The sequence below is a fragment of the Strix aluco genome, chromosome 22 (genome assembly GCF_031877795.1).
Source record: "Strix aluco isolate bStrAlu1 chromosome 22, bStrAlu1.hap1, whole genome shotgun sequence".
NCBI lineage: Eukaryota > Metazoa > Chordata > Aves > Strigiformes > Strigidae > Strix > Strix aluco.
The window spans coordinates 1214624-1232944 of record NC_133952.1 but is presented as its reverse complement, the minus strand read 5'-3'; the positions used below and the strand labels follow the sequence as shown (position 1 = coordinate 1232944).

At 57.4% G+C, this 18321-nt stretch overlaps 1 protein-coding gene across 1 annotated transcript in view; it reads right to left on the bottom strand.

The window, feature by feature from the left end:
- Positions 1-247: 247 nt before the first annotated feature.
- MEGF6 (multiple EGF like domains 6) overlaps positions 248-18321 on the bottom strand; it is a 102903-nt gene continuing 84829 nt past the window's right edge. The window contains exons 18-39 of the mRNA XM_074848395.1: positions 18121-18255; positions 17644-17778; positions 15060-15185; positions 13953-14084; positions 13413-13541; positions 12903-13034; positions 12394-12522; positions 11654-11782; positions 11015-11143; positions 10144-10272; positions 9863-9991; positions 7606-7734; positions 7198-7326; positions 6412-6543; positions 5335-5463; positions 5002-5130; positions 4705-4833; positions 4399-4527; positions 3808-3936; positions 3584-3712; positions 2950-3081; positions 248-2297 (exon numbers count right to left, since the gene is read on the bottom strand). Of these exons, the coding sequence (XP_074704496.1) occupies positions 2251-2297; positions 2950-3081; positions 3584-3712; positions 3808-3936; positions 4399-4527; positions 4705-4833; positions 5002-5130; positions 5335-5463; positions 6412-6543; positions 7198-7326; positions 7606-7734; positions 9863-9991; positions 10144-10272; positions 11015-11143; positions 11654-11782; positions 12394-12522; positions 12903-13034; positions 13413-13541; positions 13953-14084; positions 15060-15185; positions 17644-17778; positions 18121-18255 (2777 nt within the window). The 3' untranslated portion in view covers positions 248-2250. The remainder of the gene's footprint in view (positions 2298-2949; positions 3082-3583; positions 3713-3807; positions 3937-4398; positions 4528-4704; positions 4834-5001; positions 5131-5334; positions 5464-6411; positions 6544-7197; positions 7327-7605; positions 7735-9862; positions 9992-10143; positions 10273-11014; positions 11144-11653; positions 11783-12393; positions 12523-12902; positions 13035-13412; positions 13542-13952; positions 14085-15059; positions 15186-17643; positions 17779-18120; positions 18256-18321) is intronic.

Genomic DNA, 18321 nt, shown 5'->3' with positions numbered 1-18321 from the left:
AGCAGCACCGGTGGGTCCCTGGGTGTAACCTGTTAGTGTTGCGGGTGTCCCTGGGCAGGGTCGGTGCCAAGGAGCCAGCTTTCCACTAAGGGCTCTGAAAGGGAAGTTTCCTCCTGCTGGCATCAGCGTTCTGCCTTGTTCCTGCCATACACCCATCTCAGGAAACATCCTTCAGAAAAGCTGACTGAAAACCTGCTGGCAGCTGCAGCACATTTCAAGGGTAATTGACTGAGAGAGACAAGAGAAATAGAAATTCAGTGAGGCTGTTTATTTGTCTTAACTGTGGAAGAATTAAACTTTTTCATCAGTGCTAAATTAGAGGAGTTGGGATCCAAAAAGAAAGACACTAGCTACGTGAGAAGAGCAAGCAAACAAACTGTATTAAAAAATACGCACAGGGAGAAAAATCATGGTATAAAAAATACAGGTACAGAGTTGCTGCGATCCCATGCTCAGGCATGGGGGTTACTCCAGGCAGCTGCCAGGGCAGATCCAGCCCCATGCTGGAGGCCGGGCTGCGTTTCTGGGCTCTCCCGGAGCAGGGCTGGCGAGGCAGAGCCTTTCTCTGCACCTCACTGCCGGGACACGTGGCACGGTGACATCGCTGGATGGCACGGTGACATCGCTGGCCACCACGGTGACATCACTAGCCACCGCAGTGACATCACCGGCCACCACGGCGGCATTGCCAGCGGCCCCCCGGCTGCACCCGGGGCCTCCCAGGCCTCTCGCGGGCCCTTGGCTCGCCGCGTGGGGCGGAGGGCGCGCGGGGAGGGGCCGCTGGCTGCTGGTGGAGGCGGCGTTGGGCTCCCGACCGGCCGAGGGAAGGACCAGAAACCTTCGTCTAACGCAACGGTCGCTTCAAGGCAAACGGAACGAAACGTGTGATTGTCTGGAGAATCGGCAGCAAGACGAGCAGGATTGATCAGGGTCATTTGGCACATGGACAAAATCTTCCTACTCCCTGGTTATCAATCATACAACATACAACCTTAATTACACAATTTTGGTCCTTCACTACATACTTATATTAACATTATTTCTTCACAATAATGATATCTAATGCAAAAAATACTGTTAAGGAAGAAATAAAATAAGAAAAGAATTAGCAAAAAATTACAAGTTATATACAGATTAAAATAAATTCCATCAGGAAAAGAAACAATTCTTTTATTATTTTCAGTTGGCCCCTGTGGGAATAATTTAAAGGCCAAGCGCCTGGGCAGGGCTGTGCTGCAGCAGCAGCAGCAGAGGCAGATGTGCCGGGACGGGAACGGCCCGTCTCCTGGTTTCTTTTGACATCGTGGGCTCTTGGGCTCTATTTCCCCAAGAGCTTTGTGCAAACAGACGAAGGGGTCCGGCTCGGGCAGGCTGTCGGGGACCTCACTGGGCCACGGTGTTCCCGTCGCTGCAGGTGGCAGCCGAGGTTTTGCCTCCCGCCTCCAGCCTCCTCCCCACTCCTGGTTCAGCTGGAACGGAAAAATAACGCAGGGTCCCGTGCTGGGGTGAGAACACGTGAATAGGGATTTGCATTTACTGCACCATGCAGGAGCTTTGTGTCTATCCACACGGTATCTTTGACTATTACACTTCTCATTGGAGCAATCAACACGGGCAGCTCAAGTGGGCTGACACACTCCTGGTTTGAAAACCCAGCTCCCACCCCCTGCACAGCTCGTCATGAGCAGCCCGCACCACGGCAAGTGATAATTTACAGTAAAAGACCATCGCAAAGTCAAATTAAACAAAAAAAAAAAATCAAGTGAGGTGGTACTTCTACAGGAGTGTGATCTCAGGGGAGCCGGGCACGTTCAGCCATCAGTTCTGACAACGCTGCTGTGCAGCTTCCCATAAATATTGTTGCATAAATACCTACTTTGGACCATAAATCAGCCCCCTCCCCAAGCCCAGCACCCAAAAGATGAAGGCCAGCGATTTGCCACGAGCCGTCAAAGTCCGCTGGCCAGAAGCGATGGCTCCTGAACTGGTTCCTGCGGTGGCTGGCCGAGGGCCTGCGCTGCTGGCCGGGTACTTGCCCTCACGGCGTGCCTGGAGGCCAGCCTGCGCCGTCGTGGTGGTGAACTGGTTACACTGGGCACTTCAGCCTCGCTCAGGCAGCCCCGACAGCAGCCGCTGGGGCTGTCAGGAAACGGCAACGGCTCGTGTGGCTTGTAAACAAGTTCGTTAAATAGGTCCTTGGCTTCTTCGGGTGGCTGCTTGGCCACACCGCGGGCGCGCTCCCGGCAGGACCTAGTGCTCGGCCGGCGGGGACCCGGTGGGCGCTGGCGGCTGCACGGCTGGAAGGGAAGTGGAGACACGTCAGTCAGTCTATCCGGACAGACAGACAGCCTGCACCCGCAGCCAGGCCCCGTGCCTTCGCGTCCCAGCAGCATTTTTAGGCTGCTGCCTGCAGCCACAGCGCACAAAGGCCACTGGCCGGGGTGTGTCACTGACCGGGGGGCGAGGAGGGTGCTGGGCCGATGGCAAGCCCGCGCGTGCTGCCACCCACCCCCGCAGCAGCACCACACAGCACCCACAGGGAAGCCAACAGGTTCACTTGTGGTTTGGGTAGAACTGTGGGTTTTTTTCCACCATGGTCCAGTGTGCCCGGAAAAGAGTGGGCTTTGTGCCCTGGCTTTCCCAGGGGCACGTTTGGGGTTCGGCTGCTGAGCAGCTTTATTTTCACAGTGCTGTCAGCACGCAGCAGCCAGCGTTTTCACGAAACCTCCCTCATGGCTGGGGTGATGGTGAACCAAGGGAGGGCCTTGGGAAGAGGCAGGTGCTACGTTATGGAGCCGCTTTCAGTTGATAATGCCAACCACTACCAAAACCACCGACCTGGGCGTGTGCCACGGCCCGAGCTCGGGTGCCACGGCATCCCCAGGCAGCAGCTGGTTTTGCATGAGGATTCCCCCCACTCCCCGCTGTGGCACGGCGTGTACACGTTACCTTCCCGACACGTCGGCCCCAGGTAGCCGTTCAGGCAGAGGCACTGCCCGTTCCGAGCGTTGCAGTAGGCGCTGCCAGCGGCACACTGGCAGGGCAGGCTGCAGTCCGGGCCGTACTTGGTGGGCCGGCAGTCTGGGGAGGGCACAGAGGAGCCCTCAGCCTGCTTCTGCGCCGGAGCAGAAATGCTCAGACCAGCGGTTCCCACCGTGCAATCAGTGGAGGCTGAGCGCGAGATAAGGCAGAGAGCGTTTTGCCTTCCCCCCCCGCCCCAGCCTGCTCTGGAGCTCCGGTGATACAGGACGTCAGAGCATCCCAAGGCCAACAAGGTGGTTCTTCTGCGTTTGATCCTCAGCCTTTCAGCTCTCGCAATCTAAATACAAGGGCACTGGGGGCCAGGGGAGCACTTGCACTCAGACCTGACTACAAATAGAGGCTGGAGAGGCGACCACCTCTGCTGAGACACTCTCTAACTCTTGGAGGGGACACACACAAACAAGAAAGCCTCCCTTCAATGAGAATTCAGCTCCAACAAGAGGGGGTTTGTGTCCATTTTAAGACTGGGCTTCTAGCCTACTGTCAGTGCCCCTCTGGCCTGGTCGCCTTCCTCACCTTCCCACACTGGGGCTCAACTCACCTGTCCCACACTTGAGGCCGGTTTTCCCGGGGGGACACAGGCAGCGCCCCGTGGCTGGCTCGCAGGGCGCATTGCCAAGGCAGTCGCAGAGCTGCTGACATCCCTCGCCGAACGTTCCCTCCGCGCAGCCTGCATTGAGAGGGGAGATGCGAGAGGCAAGATGATACGAGAGCGAGCCTCAGGCCCCCTGCCTGTCCTGGGGGAGCCAGGGGAGGACGGGGTACCTGTCTGACAGCGCTCGCCGCCGAGCCCGGCGGGACACTGGCAGCGGCCAGTGGCTGGCTCACAGCCTGCTCCGTGCTCGCAGTCGCAGCGCTCCCGGCAGCCAGCTCCATGGAAACCCGGGGGACAACCTGGGATGGAGGCAGCGGAGAGCTCGTTGAAGCATGGGTGGGTTGTGCTCTGCAGCCGCTGCGGCAAAGCCTCCGCCAGCCCACCAGAGAGAAGCAGCGAGCCTTTCTCTTCCAGAAGTGCCCACGCTGAGGGCGCAGTGGCCCCGGGCAGGGCTACCAGCTTGCTGCCGAGCGTGGCAGCTCAGCTCTGAAGCGTTGGCTCAGCTGCCCAACACGACACTGCGTGCCCAGCTGCCTCGCAACGGCACCTCTGTACCCAGCGGTCACACGCAGAGAACAGAAATTACCTTCTCGGTGACCCGGGAAGGGTTTGCTGTGACCACTAAGAGAGGAAGAGCCCATCAGTGCGCACAGCCGTGTGTGCGACTTCCGAGGGTCACGCCTCTGTGTCCCGCTCCCTGGGTGAGCTTTAGAAACCCCCCTCCTCGCGAAGCCAAAGGTGTTTCAGCTGCCACAACTCACTGTGTTCACACAGGGGCCCGTAGCGGCCCGCAGGGCAGCGGCAGGCTCCCGTGGCCGGGTCGCAGGTGCCGTTGTGCAGGCAGGCGCAGCGGAGCTGGCAGCTGGCGCCGTACCTTCCCGGCGGGCATTCTGCAGGCAAGAGGCAGCGGCAGAGCTGCTCAGCGACCCCGGCCCCGCTCCTGCACCTCACTGGGCCGTGGGGTGGTGAGGCAGAACAGGAACAGCGGGGGATAACAGAGACTGGGCCCAGTATGAACCAGACGGTTCCTGGGCCGGCACAGGATGACGCACCCAAGTCAGGTTTACCTAATTCGCAGGATTTCCCCGTCCACCCAGGTGCACACAAACAGGAGCCGTCGGCTGCATTGCACAGCCCCCCGTTGCGGCAGGAGCAGGTCTGCTGGCAGCCCAGCCCGTAGCGGTGCTTCTCACAGCCTGCGGGACCAGAGGAGGTGGCCGTGGGCACGTGGAGCACGGCACGGTTCGGGCAGGGGTGCCCAAGCACAGGCAGAGGACTCAGGGCAAGGAAATAGGTCCCACTTTTCCAACCCACTGCCTGAAACACTGCTCGTCCTGATGCACGACCCTGTGGTGAATATTTACCTTGCTCACAGGTGGGACCAGCTCGTCCTGGGGGGCAAATGCAGTCCCCGGTGACAGGGTGACAGGCAGCGCCGTCCCCGCAGGAGCACACCTGTGCACAGTCCTGGCCGTAGCGACCAGCCGGACATCCTGGGGGGGAGGAAAAACCTTTGAAGGGCGGCGAGGAGAGACCCCGCAATGGCACACGAGCAAAGCGATGGGGGGGCGGGAGAAGCCTGCAGCCCTGTCATGAGCGCGCAGGGTCGCAGACAGAGCAGGGAAGGAGCTTTTAGGTTTCCTTCTGCTGAGGGAGAGAAGCGTTTTCAGCAGCCTCCGGCTGCCCTGGGCACTCACCGACAGCGCAGTCAGCGCCGATGTAGCCGGCCGGGCAGTGGCACATCCCGGTGGCAGGGTCACACAGGCCCCCGTTCCTGCACTCGCACGGCCTTTCGCAGTTACGGCCGTACCACCCCGGGGAGCACTCTGCGGAAAAAACAGAAAACAGGCCTCAGCGCCTAAAAAGGTGACAAGAAGGTCCAAACGCCCTGGAAAAATCCACCACGTGGATTCATGCAGCCGTTCCATGGGAGAGGAAGGCGGCAGCTCTGCTGGAAGCGGGTTTGTGCCAGGCTGGCACAGCCGATGGGTTTCTGATGGGCTTTGCAGCACAGAGCTGCTCCAAAGCACGTACGAGTCAGCCAGCTACAGCAACACAGCTCACACACGGGCATCCCCCCCACGAGCCGTGCCAGGCGTGAGCCAAGTATCACAAACAACACAAGCTCCTGCAAGCCATGCCCAGGTGCCCCTGAAGTGCAGGAATGCGACTGCTGCTGCAAGGCCGAAGCCAGAGTCAAAGAAAATCCCAGAAAGCGCTGGTAAGTATCTCATGGCAAACAAGCAACAACGCCAAGGAGCTTCGGACTGTCCAGAACCTCTCTGCTGATGATCCTGCTGCAAAATATCCCATAAAAAGGAAAAATGGGAAAAAAAATGGCCTGAGCGCAGATGAGAAGGAAGGTTCGTTTACATGAACTCCTACTTGCGGATTAGTCAGCGAGAACCACCGCAGAGGTTTGTGTGCGAGGTTTTTGGTTTTTGCTTCTTGTTTGTGCACAGGGCCAGGCTTGGGCAAGGGAGCAGGAAACCACTTGCCTGGAGAGACTCAGCTCCCAAGCTGCAAGAGCTGGGCAACGGTTAAGAACAGAATGAGAAAAGACCTCAGCCACAGTGATGAGGCCGAAGGCAACCACGGCAAGAAAGCAGGGACGACAACCCGTGAGCTCCCATGCTTTGACACCGCTCCAGCGAGCTTCTCCAGTGGCTCTGCCCCGGCATCGCCAGAGCTCCCGGCACCGAGTTTTTAGGACAAAGTGCAGCCGTGGGCTGCGAGGGTGGGTGACGCGGTGGAGGAACGGGGCACGGACTCACCCAGCTGGCAGGAGGGACCGTGGAAGCCGGGGGCACAGACGCATGCCCCGGTGACAGGGTGGCACTCCTGGGTGGCTCCGGCACACTGGCAGATCTGGGCACAGCCCGCACCGAAGGTCCCTGGCAGGCAGGCTGGCAGGAGAGAGGGCACCAAGGTGACCCAGATTCGCTGAGCTGGAGCTATCCCACCCCTCTGTGCAAGACTTCTTTTTCCCTTTTTATTTTAAGCCAGGATTTAAGAAGCCTTTTATGACAGTGAAAGTTCTCTACCACCCAAAAAGCAAAGGGAGCTGTGCGCAAATGGTTCCTCGACTCCAGGAAAGACTTGGATTGAAAAGAAAACCAAGTACTTAAAGGCATTAGATGCCTTCTGCAACGCCGGCCCTACCTGCCCTCACATTCCCGCAAGCTCCCATCCCCACACACAGAGACATCACCAATACACCCCTGTCCTCTGGGTAAGGAATGTGCTCACATGCCTCTGTCTCTTCCAGACTTGCTCATACCCACAGGAGCTCATTTTAATACTGATTTATTGCTAATCCTCTGGATAAATATGTCGCTCTGATTTCCCACTTGGCTCCCTGTGCTTTGCTAACACTCTGCGGGCATGCACCCAGCTGCCAAAATGCGAGTTGCTCCTTGGCACAGCTCGCTGTTGGGTTATTTTTTCTCCTTGTTTGTCTTTTTTTTTTCCCCCCTGTATTTTATACAGCAATTGCTTGACCCGTCATGTTCCCAGAGCCTGTCAGCAGAACTGTAAGAGGATCACTCCCTCCTTCGCACTTTTTTCGCATCCAGAGCCCGTGAAGCCCGGCGGGCAGCCGCAGCGGCCGGTGACGTGATGGCAGGGCACTCCCGGGGGACAGGCGCAGCGGCTGGCACAATTCTTCCCAAAGGAACCCGGCAGGCAGGCTGCGGGAAGACAAGCGAGGAGATGGAAGTGCTGACTGGCTTTCACGTTACTGCCGATGCCTGAAAGGCCTCAGAGCCCAGGGGCCAGCTCCTGAGGCAGGGCCCTGCCGCAGCAGCCAGCGAGGCAGCATTTTTTGCAGCAACCCAAAAGCCTCTCTCAGGGCGCAGGCTGTCAGCTCCTCAAAACGTTTTGCCACAACTTGTAGCTCTTATTAAAAATGCAATTTGTCTCCTTCCCAGACTTTGGAGCCTCGGTTTCCCCAGAGGGATCCGTCTCACCTTTCTCACAGCGCCGGCCCCTCCAGCCGCCGGGGCAATCGCAAGCACCAGTAACGTGGTGGCACGTCACGTTGTCCCCACAGTCGCAGTGCTCTCCGCAGCGCGCCCCGAACAGCCCCTGCGGACAAGCTGCAGCGATGCAAACACGGGAGAGGCCACAAGTTACACAAAAAAGGCGACGTGGGTTGTTTTTTTTTCCCCACTGCAGTTTCTGTAGGTGCACGCTTCACGTTCTTTATGTGCCTTTCATTCCTGGCACGCCAGGGCGGGTGCTGTGACAACACTGCTGGCCTCTGCCAGCCCGTGAAGGTGCCATCGCTCCGGCAAGCGGCGTGGCTGGAGCTACCGGCCACTCGTGCCTGTGGCTGGGTGGTGACGGGCAGCACCAGCCTGGCAGCACGGGGAGACTGCAGCCCCTCTCCTCACCCCACGGCACGTACTGGGAAATCACTGCACGGCCCCGACCCGAGCGTGCAGGGGCGTGAGCGCCTCGGCAGCGTCACCGCTCGAATCTGCTCAGGGTGTGTGAGCCTGAAGCGTTCCGCTGGCGGTCACCTAACCCGGCGTGGAGGTCTTTTAACTGCGCCACATGCTCTTGGAAGTGTTACTCCTGGCACTGCTTAATGAGAGCTGTATTATTTTCAAGCACGGCAGCAATCGTTTAGTTTTGCTGCTTCTTCTGTTGTCACCTGGTTGCTACAGCAGCTGCCACACACAGCGTGTGCAGTACCAGCACTGCGCAGCAGTTACCACTGCAGGTGCAAAATCTACGAACCCAATTTTTAGTTCTGCCTCATGAGTGAATGCAAAAAAAATATCAGTAAGTCCCTGGACAACTGTCCAAACAGGTTGCTTGTCCAGGCGAGGGCCAAGTTTGTGCACGCAGCTGCGGTGAGAGCACGGCTGCACCGAGCACAGCTGGGCAGATGTTTGCACATACGTGCGGTTTGAAATACAGCTCTGTGGGAAGCCAGGGGGAGGATTCGAGCTTTTGTTTTAAAAAAAGTCATGTAATTTGTGCATGCGTGGGTGGGGTTTTTAATTCATTCCTATTCAAAGAGATTATAAAAGTGAACCTGGGCATAAGCTCAGTGCAGGCAACCGCGGGCAGGGCGAGGTAGGAAAGTCCCCTGGGTATGACGGCCAGAACCACGGGGCACCTGGAAGCCAAACCCCCGTACGCTCGTCCTTTGCAATCCCCACTCTGGCAGCTTAACGTGCTGTGTGACCGGCGGGGGGGGGTCTAGGTGCGGGGCTTTGGAGCTGTGTGATACGACGCTGGGAGGGGACAACGTGCCTGAGGATGCGGCGGAATCCGGCTGCTTGCCCTCGGCCGGCGCCGTGAGCTGCGGGTTCGACTTTGGCCATGTCTTGGCCACCAGCCTCACCATTTACAGCCTCTGCAAACAGAGACATTCCCAGGCAGGAAACCTGAGAGCACTTTGGGTGGCCGATGGCAGAAATAGCTGCACTGGGCAGCTCCCTTATGCCCTGACTTCTGCTGACAAGTCGTGGCACCGGACCAAGATGTGCCTTTTACACCGTGATGTAAGGAATATGCCAGGCTGAGGAGCTGTGACCCCTGAAAGGGAAGAAGCTTGCGGGTCTCTTCTTGGTGTGCTGATACTCGATGAGGTCCCTGTTGCTGCTCTTAGCAAGGCCAATAACCTTTTCAACACTTCCTCATAGCAAAGGGATTGCCAGGGTATGTGTTACATTTAAAGATAAGGTGAACACAGCAGCCTGCCGAATGACAGATGTAATTATTTGCTGGGGCTCAGGACCAAAGCCAGGCATTTAGGGTCAGTAGAATCAGCCCAGATACAGGGAAGAGTAGAAGAAAGAGCAGAAAGGAGATAATCTTCTGCTACTCTTAAAATAAATGGAACAGAAGATCTTCACTTGGCATTTTGCTTTCAGCAGTAGTGGGGCGGCGGGGGGAGCAATTGCTGCCCTGTGTCACAACCCTGCTTGGAGCCTGCGGCTTTGCACTGATGCTGGGGGGGCCCTTGGGGGACCCCAACCCTCTCCCGCTGGCCCCGCTGCTGTGCCCCCACACACACCATCACCTTGGGGAAAGCAGAAAGCACAGCGGTGGGCAAAACCAGGGCACGCGGCGCCCGCGAGCTCTCCCTGCAGTGCTGAAATCCAGATTTTACATCCTCGCTTACAAATCCCCGGGACCCCGGGACCCCGCTGTGTGGCACCCGGGCGCTGACGCAGTGCGCAGACCGCCCCGCCCCGTGTCCCCACTTACGGCTCTCGCACTTGTGGCCCGTCCAGCCGGGCTGGCAGAGGCAGTGGCCCGTCCGGCGGTCGCAGAGCCCCCCGTGACGGCACTCGCAGCGCTGCCGGCAGTCTGCCCCGTGCTGCCCCTGCGCGCACTCTGCGGGGAGGCACACGGTGAGACACCCGCCGCGCCCGCGGGAGGACCAGCAGCTCTTCCTCGTGCACCTCATCCCCCCAGCCTTTGGGGGAAAACAAGTCCAAAACGGGACAAGCTTGTGCCAGAGCCCACTTCTCTGCGGCGTTACTCACCCAGCTCGCAGGCCAGCCCTGTCCACCCCTCGGGGCAAGCACAGAGCCCTGTGGCCGGGTCACACGTGCCACCGTTCTGGCAGAGGCAGCGCTGGCGGCAGTTCTTCCCGTAGAAACCCACCGGGCACGCTGCGGGAAAACCAAGGCAAACATCCCAGTCAGAAAAGAGCTCCAGAGGCAAACAGCACAGCTCTGGTAGCCAGCCAGAGCGATAGGTGGGCGGCCTGATATAAAACAAAGCCCTTATTGCTTGCAGTGAGATGCAGAGAGAAGCCAACGACACCCTGAGGCTGCTTAGCTGCCCACACAAAGACATTTGGTATTTTAACCCCCTCAGGAAAGAGGCGGTGATGACACAGGGCACTGGGTGCCTGATCTCTTTAGAGCCTTCCTAGCTCTGCAAATACACAAAACAAAAAAGCCTGGGTGAGCCGAGTAGCCAGGAGAGACACTCGGTTGGGCGCTGCAGAACGTGCCCCTCTTCGATCCAGATAGTGCCAGTGCTTGGCAGAGAAAAAAAAGCCATTTAAGCACATGAATAATTGTTCTTGTGCACGGTTTCACTGAGCTGTGCCTAAAGGCATCGCTGACTTGGTGTCTGAACGCTCAGTGCAGTGGTTGATCAAGCTCTTACTCTACGTGCTGCTACGGAACCGCACGCCAGTGCCATTCCTGGTGCTCTCAGAGAGGGCAACCTCTTGGCTTCTCTCTGCGAATGGATCAGGAAGCGCCACACAGCTAATTACCATCTTACTTGCAGTCTGGCCTTGCTATCGCCCTGTCTCAGCTTTTTGTAGTTGCTGCTCCATGGAAAACTCCCACCCGCCCTGAGAAATGGCATTTTTAACGCACGCTGGCCGAGGTGCGTTACCTTGCTGGCACGTGGGTCCTGTCCACCCGGCCGCGCAGAGACATCGCCCGCTGACGTGGCTGCAGGTCGCGTTATTGAAACAGGCGCAGGTCTGGCTGCAGTTCTCGCCGTAGCTGTTCTCCTGGCACGCTGCGGGGAGCACAAACAGGCATCACTGTTGGGCAGCAGCTGTGGACTGCGTCAGCCAGGCTCCTCCAAACCATCCCAAATGCTCCTGACCGGGAGAGGAACCAACGCTGGCGTGTGGCTGCTTTGGGCGGCTGCATAAGGTGGGTTTTATGGTGCTACAGGGAAGTAACAGCTGTATTCTACAGGAGGCCGACACCCAAACACGGACACTGCTGTGTTACATCGTTTTAGCTATTTGGAAACTGCTTTGCTGGATGCACATGCCCTCACGGCATCCAACAACACTGTGCTCAGCCAGAGCCCCCCCAGTCGCTCTCCGAAACCAAATACTTCTCTGCCACACAGAATTAACTTCCACACAGAGAAAATCACATGTGGGGAACAGACATCCCATCCCACCCCATCTGATCCCACCCCATCTGATCCCACCCCATCCCATCCCATGCCACCCCACCCCACCCCATCCCATCCCACCCCACCCCTGGCCGCAGAGGCCGCAGTGACACCCACGCTGGCCACAGCGGGGGCCGTCCCAGCCGGGGGGACAGTGGCACTGGCCGGTGGCATGGTCACAGCGGGCACCGTTCAGGCAGTTGCAGGCTTCCCGGCACTCCAGTCCATAAAATCCATCAGGACAGGCTGCGGAAAACAAAGGAGAAAACCCCACAAAATGCCTGTCCAGAGGGCTGGAAATGTCCCAGCGGAGAAGAGATGACTCTTGGTGGCCTCTTTTGCCTTTGATAAACCGCTGCACGGTGTGACAGCCACCCGCTAACGGCTCTGCCCCGGCAGGGCAGCAGAGCAGCGGCTGCACGTCCACTGCGGACGTCCGAGGTGCAGGACAAGGCTGCGGTGCAGCAGCAGAACAACCACATTCGGTTTCTGACCAAGAGACCGAGCAGGCTGGCGGGGGAGCCCCAACCCTGCACCCAGGGACCCCTCGGAGACGCTGCTCCCAGACCCCACATGCAACATGTGTACACACGCAGGCGACCAAGGCAGCTCTGCCTTTACTCCTCATTTACATTTTGTTAGTCCGTTTGTTTTTTTTTTTTTCCTAGACCTTTCCCCTTCAGAATTAAAACCAGAGATTCAGCAGCTTGTGGACATGCGGTTTTCCCCATCACCACCCTGAGGGATTCTCTTTGCCGTAACAGCATAGCAAAGTCAGACAAGGAGGCTGACCCCTCTGGCAAGGAGCCCGTGGCCCGTGGTTGCCGCTGGCGGTGCTGGGTCCCGCAGGTACTTACCGTGCTCACAGAAGGTTCCTCGCCAGCCCGGGCTGCAAGTACAGGCCCCGCTGACGTGGTCACAGGCGGCCCCATTGTCACACTGACACCGGTGCTGACAGCTCAGCCCAAACCATCCTTCTGGGCACTCTAGCAAGCAGAAGCAAACAAGACTGATAATCCTGTCCTTTCCTGGCATCCCCGCAAAGCTAGGCCAAGGCAGGAGCTCAGGCTGAATTTTTTATAACAACCAGTGGGCTCTACCCTACCCCTTACAGACGTGGACCCGTCACCCAACCACCCTCAGGATGGGACGGGACTGGCAACATCACAGACAGGTCATGGGGACTGAATTTCTGTGACTGAACCAAGAAGCGCTGCTGGAGAAATCTGCACCCGTGGCTTCCCCCGCTCCCTTTGCAGGGAGAAGCCTCCCGGCCCACCCGTCCGATGCCTTTCCCCTGGAAAATAAATCTGTATCTCGCGGCTCGGCTGAGCGGGGAGCAGGGCAGCCCGTGGGCAGCACTCACTCCTCTCGCAGCGGCCGCCTGTGTAGCCAGCTTCGCAGAGGCACTGCCCCGTCTCGGCGCTGCAGCTCCCGTCGCTGTTGCTGCAGTTGCAGGCGTGAGCGCAGTCGGGGCCCCAGCGCCCAGCGTCGCAGGCTGGAACAGAGGGAGCCGACCCGTCACGGTGCGCGCTCCGCTCGCCTGGCGCGAGCAGAAGCACCGGCACTGGCGTGGGTTGTTGCCATTGTTGGGGTGGAAGGACAAACGCGGCGGTTGGTCCTCAGAAAATGCAGCGGGACAGTGAGAGCGGGTGCTACATCAGCACATATTTGATGCGAATTCATTCTGCAAGCAAGCCCGCTACAGAAAGGCAAGCGGCACCCGGCGGCACTGGCAGCGCAGAGCGGAGAAACCTCAAGGATTTCAGAAAGATTTTTCTGGCAGAGGCACAGCACGAAGATGAGAATGAAGCAAGCGACAGCGCAGCTCTGCACAGGCCAGCGTCACAGGGTAAGGCAGCAGGGACAATGGTACCTCTCTGGCAGCGAGGCCCCGTCCAGCCCGGTGCGCAGCGGCACGTCCCCGTCGCAGGATGGCAATGACCATCGTTCCCACAGCTGCAGCTCTGCTGGCAGTCTGGGCCAAACCAGCCAGGCGGACACACTGCCAAGGCAGACACGGCCTCACTGCAGCGCTGCCGTAACGCCGCAGCGAGGGCTTTGCTCCCGACAGACCCAACGGCTGCCGCAGCCTGTTTCTGCAGAGCCGCCCCCAGCACCGACACCCCTCGGCCGAGCGCGGGTGCTCAGCTCCGGGCTGGACGAGGGGCTCAGGGTTTTACCTCCCTTTCTGCTGATGCAAAAGTTCCCTCTAGGACTAGAGCGGCTTCAAGGGAAGAACCCAGCCCGTGCCCCGAAGTGCGAGGCAACGGAGGCATGCATGGTGCCGAGCCCTGCTCTGACGATAGCTGGGTGCTCTGCTCACTAGAGTGAGTACTCCAGGCCACCCTAAATAACCCTCATTCCGGCGGGAGGGCCACTCCGGCGCGAGGGACCCGATGGCAACAGCACTCACCGTCCTGGCAGCGGCGGCCGGTGTAGCCGGGCGGGCAGAGGCAGGCTCCTGTGGCGGGATCGCAGCTGGCGTTGTTGGCACACTCGGGACATATCTCCTGGCAGCCCTGTCCCCAGTGACCCTCGGGGCAAGCTGGAGCAGGGGCAGAGAGAGGGGACACACAGGCCTCAGGATCACGGCCGAGGCGCAAGAGGGGAATTTCTATTTTCTGCTGCCTGGCAATGAGTCCCCTTTCTCGCTCCTGCTTGTGCTTCGTGCACAACAGGGACTTTCGTTTGGCAACACATGGCTACTAGCAAGGACATTGCTTTGTTTGTTCTATAAACAGCGTGTGAGCCCTCTGTCAGTGCCAGTCTAACCTCACTCCTGCACTTTCGTGTCAATTTTGCATTCACATCTACTTGTGGGGAGCTACAAGGGCTCCCTGCTAGGAAATGGTGCTGCTGGCAAAGGGTCTTCGCAGCTGCTGTCCCACTGCTGGACAGCACGTTAGTCACCGTTCCCAGACCCGCTTTTAGTTGCAAAGGAGAAGCAAAAGGCTAAAAACTGATAAAACTGGGGCAAGAATCCTTGTTTAATTATTCCTAAATTGCTCCAGGGCCTGGAAAAAAGTCAGTTCAAAACGTATGGCAAGCACTGTGCCTGTGTGGTTTTTTTGCTCAGTCAGACTATCAGGAGCGGGACATCTCTATATGACTAATATCTTCCAGCTGCTGTAAGACTGTATAATCATGTAAAAGTTTTTAATTTAGGACTTTCTAGTTCTTCAGCAGTTAAAGGGTAACATGGCGAAGGCAATTAAAAGCGCACATCAGTAAAGGAAGATTCCTCACCCACATTAAGGACTGCAAGAACTAAAAATACCTTCACCTTTCTTATTGCGTATGTGTTTGCTTCCCTGTACTCCACTCAGCTTCAGCAACAGAGGTAAGCTAGCTGAGGCTATTGTTTAAGACTTACCATCAAAAGCTGCGGTTTTTTTCTAATTTTCCATGAGGATGATTCTAATTGTGCTAGACGTTTTCAAAACTAATTTTAGCAAAAGAAAAAGAACAGCTATACGCCTCAACCCCTACCTCGGCGCATTTGCTGCTGTTGCCTCCTCACCTTGGCCGCAGTCGCGTCCCATCCAGCCTGGCAGGCAGAGGCACTGCCCCGTGCTCCGGTCGCAGGGTGCTCCGCCGCAGGAGCAGGGCCGCCGGCAGCCCGCCCCGAACGTCCCCTCCGGGCACTCTGCGTCGAAAAGAGCGGGGTGAAAACCGCCTTTCCCCAGAGCACATCACCCGCCGGACCCCGCGCGCCACAGGAGCCCTCGGCTCTGGGAGGAGAAGCCCAGCTGCGAAGGGCTCCCGTGCTGCGGGGGAGAACCGCGCTCACGGGTCCGTCGTCCACTGTGGTCACCTGCAAGCTCTACATGTCACACCGCTACCTTGATTTGTCTGAGAACCGCCTCCCTGCTGTCGCTTGTCCTTTCAACAAGTGTTTCTTCACACAAGAGCGACCGATCCCACGCCCAGCAGCTGAGGCCAGACTGGTCTCCAATCTGTGATCATGATTCTGCAAAATAACCCGCTGCCCCTCCACGGCAGCAGCCGCAGCCGCCGTACCCAGCACCGCTGCGGGCGCCGACAGCGACGCAACCGCCGCAGGAAAGATGCTCTGCCCCGAGACGGTGACCCGAGGCACCTGCTCCCTCTGTGCCCCCAGACCTGCACCATCCCTTCGCTTCTATAAGATGCTGTGACGGCTTTTTACTGTCCCGGCTGAATGCCTCTGGAAGCGGGAAGCCCGGCTTTTAAGAAGCAGCAAGGTTTGCAGCAGGTACATCGGTGTAAAGCAATAAAGAAGGAGCAGCCCCATCGCAGGAGGAGGAAGCGCTTTTCCTTCCCTCTGCTCTGAATGCCAGGGTGGTTCTGCTGCTAGCAGAAAGCTCCGTTTGCTCTTTCTACCCCGTGACACCATTTAGCAGCCAGCTAATTACGTGCAGACTGAGGGCCTCAGACTCAGAGATCCTTAAATCCTATTTGAGTCTCCCAAAAAAGCTCGATGCCCGCAGTCCCTTTTGTTGGCTGAAGCCAATGGTTTGTAAGGCTTCGGCAGATGCAAACACACCGGCCTTCACAAATCACGGCGGAAAAGCACACCAGCGCGTAGATTTCAAGTGACACAGTGGAGTTTTTGTTATTCCTCCTCTTTGCTAATTGATGGCAGATGTTTGTCTTCACCCTTTAATAATTTCCAGATCGGAACAACAGCCAAGAGCCTACTATTTCTATACAAATATTTGTGTTATTTCCTGTGACTCCCCCCTACTGGCTTAAGCTCCTTTCTTATTCTTTTCAAAACTCTCCCGACCAAAAGCGCCCGGCCCGCCGAGGCGCCGCAGGGCTCCGGGGGCAGCAGCGTCCCACCGCGGGGGGGGCCGGGGCTGCCGGGACCCCTGCAAGGGGGCACAAGTCCTGCCAAAGCTGCTCCCATCGCTCCTCCCAGCGCCGTTCGGCTCTGCCAGCACTCCTTTGCATTGGCCCTTTTTGTGACCATCTGCAGGTTCTGCTGTGACCAACAGACCAGCTACGTTCTATCGGTTGTGGTGTTACACAAGGTAATCACGGACCAGCAGCTTAACGAGGTTATGAATGATAACTCCTGGGTTGGGTGTGGGTGGAGGGCTTGGTTAAATGTAAATTAGTGCAGAACCTCCCGGGATGCTTGAATCAAAATTCCAGTGCTGACCAGCACAAGCCTTGTACTGCAGTGTATCTTCAGGTGTGGACTTCAAGAGTCCCACTTTTTGCATTTGCTGTTGGATCCGCCCAGCTGGGGCGTGATTCAGAAGGAGACACCCTCACAAGAGGAGGAGGTTGGCTTTTCAATCGCTGCTCAGCTCTGAGGCTGGCAGAAGTTATTATTTTCCAAGATCTGCGTTCATGTTTTGCAATCATCACCTTGTGCCAATGACTCACTGCCTTTAGGTTCACTCAAAACACCTTTGTTCGAAGAAAGTCGAGCTCTCTGACACCCCAACTACTCTCTGTCATCCCAACTGTCTCCCAGGATCTTGAAAAGCTGCACCCTCAGAGCTCGAGCGCACACACAAAGCTGTGCAGTTGTCACCGGTCTGTCAACTGGCCCTTTATGTGAAGAGCAGAAGACTGCTCTAGGAGGTTCAGACAGAGGCAGAAGTTTAAATCCTAATATAAATGAAATATAAAGTTTTCTTTTCCACTTGCAGATCAAATAGAGTTTCAATAAGGAATAGAGAACGGAGCAGAAAATACGATACTGTTCTGCTGGGCACTGATTGCCTGGAAGTAAAAAGACATCAAAGGGGGGGAAGATAACTAGACATCTATCACCTTCATCCACAAAAGCAGAGATGCCCAAGTGGCAGCATAAAGTGAGACCTTGTTCTCCTTTTCTGAATAAGACTCATTATGCACGAGAATTCCTGCTCCCCCACTTTACAGGAACTGCAGCGTTTTACAAAGACCTGCAAGTGGCAGCTCTTGTGTCCTCTAAAGCCGTTTCAACTTTTCACTCATTAGATCAACTGCAGTGGGCTGGGGGTGCTGAGAGAGCACAGGAGGAATTCTGGCAGTCCTTTCAGGTTGTTTTGTGAAGAAAAAGTTTGCATGTGTGAGGAATCGTGAGTTTACAGCAGTTTAGAGCTGCCTTGCAGGGCTCGCCTTACCTTGGTCGCAGTTCTCCCCATGGTAGCCTTGGGGACACTCTTTCCAGCACTCTCCGGTGACGTGGTCACAAGACACTTCTGGAGAGCAGCTACACTTCTTCTTGCAGCCATCCCCGTAATAGCCAGGGTCACAGTCTGTCAACAATCAGAATTAAAAAGAAAAGCCCATCTGGCCTTACTCGGTTGAGCCTGGAAGAGCCCCAGCTCGCAGCGATGGGCACTGAGCAGCGCCCTCCCCGGCGAGCCTGGGGGAGCTCCACCGTCCCCATTCACACGTCCGGCTGTGCAGGTGCTGTGTCCTAACTTAACGTGACTAAGCCTGACAGCGAGTTTTGGTCTAAGCTAAGTACCAAGAGCTGAGACAGTCTTGGGGGGGTGGAAAGTGAGCCGAGCTTTTCTCCAAGAAAACAGGTCAGGGGGAAAGAGGCTGTGGGAGGAGAAAGGGAGACGCTCCGCAAATACTCCTTGGCAACTCACGCGTCTCGCAGCGCTTGCCGCGGTAGCCAGGTTTGCATCGACAGGAGCCATCCCTCTTGTCGCAGTCCTGCGTGTTCTGCTGCACGCAGCGGCACTCCTCGGAGCAGCCGGGGCCAAACGCCCACTTTGGGCAAACTGGATGTGGAGGGAAAGAGCCGGTCAGTGACCCGCGGGGCTCAACGGCACAAGGCCAGGGATGGA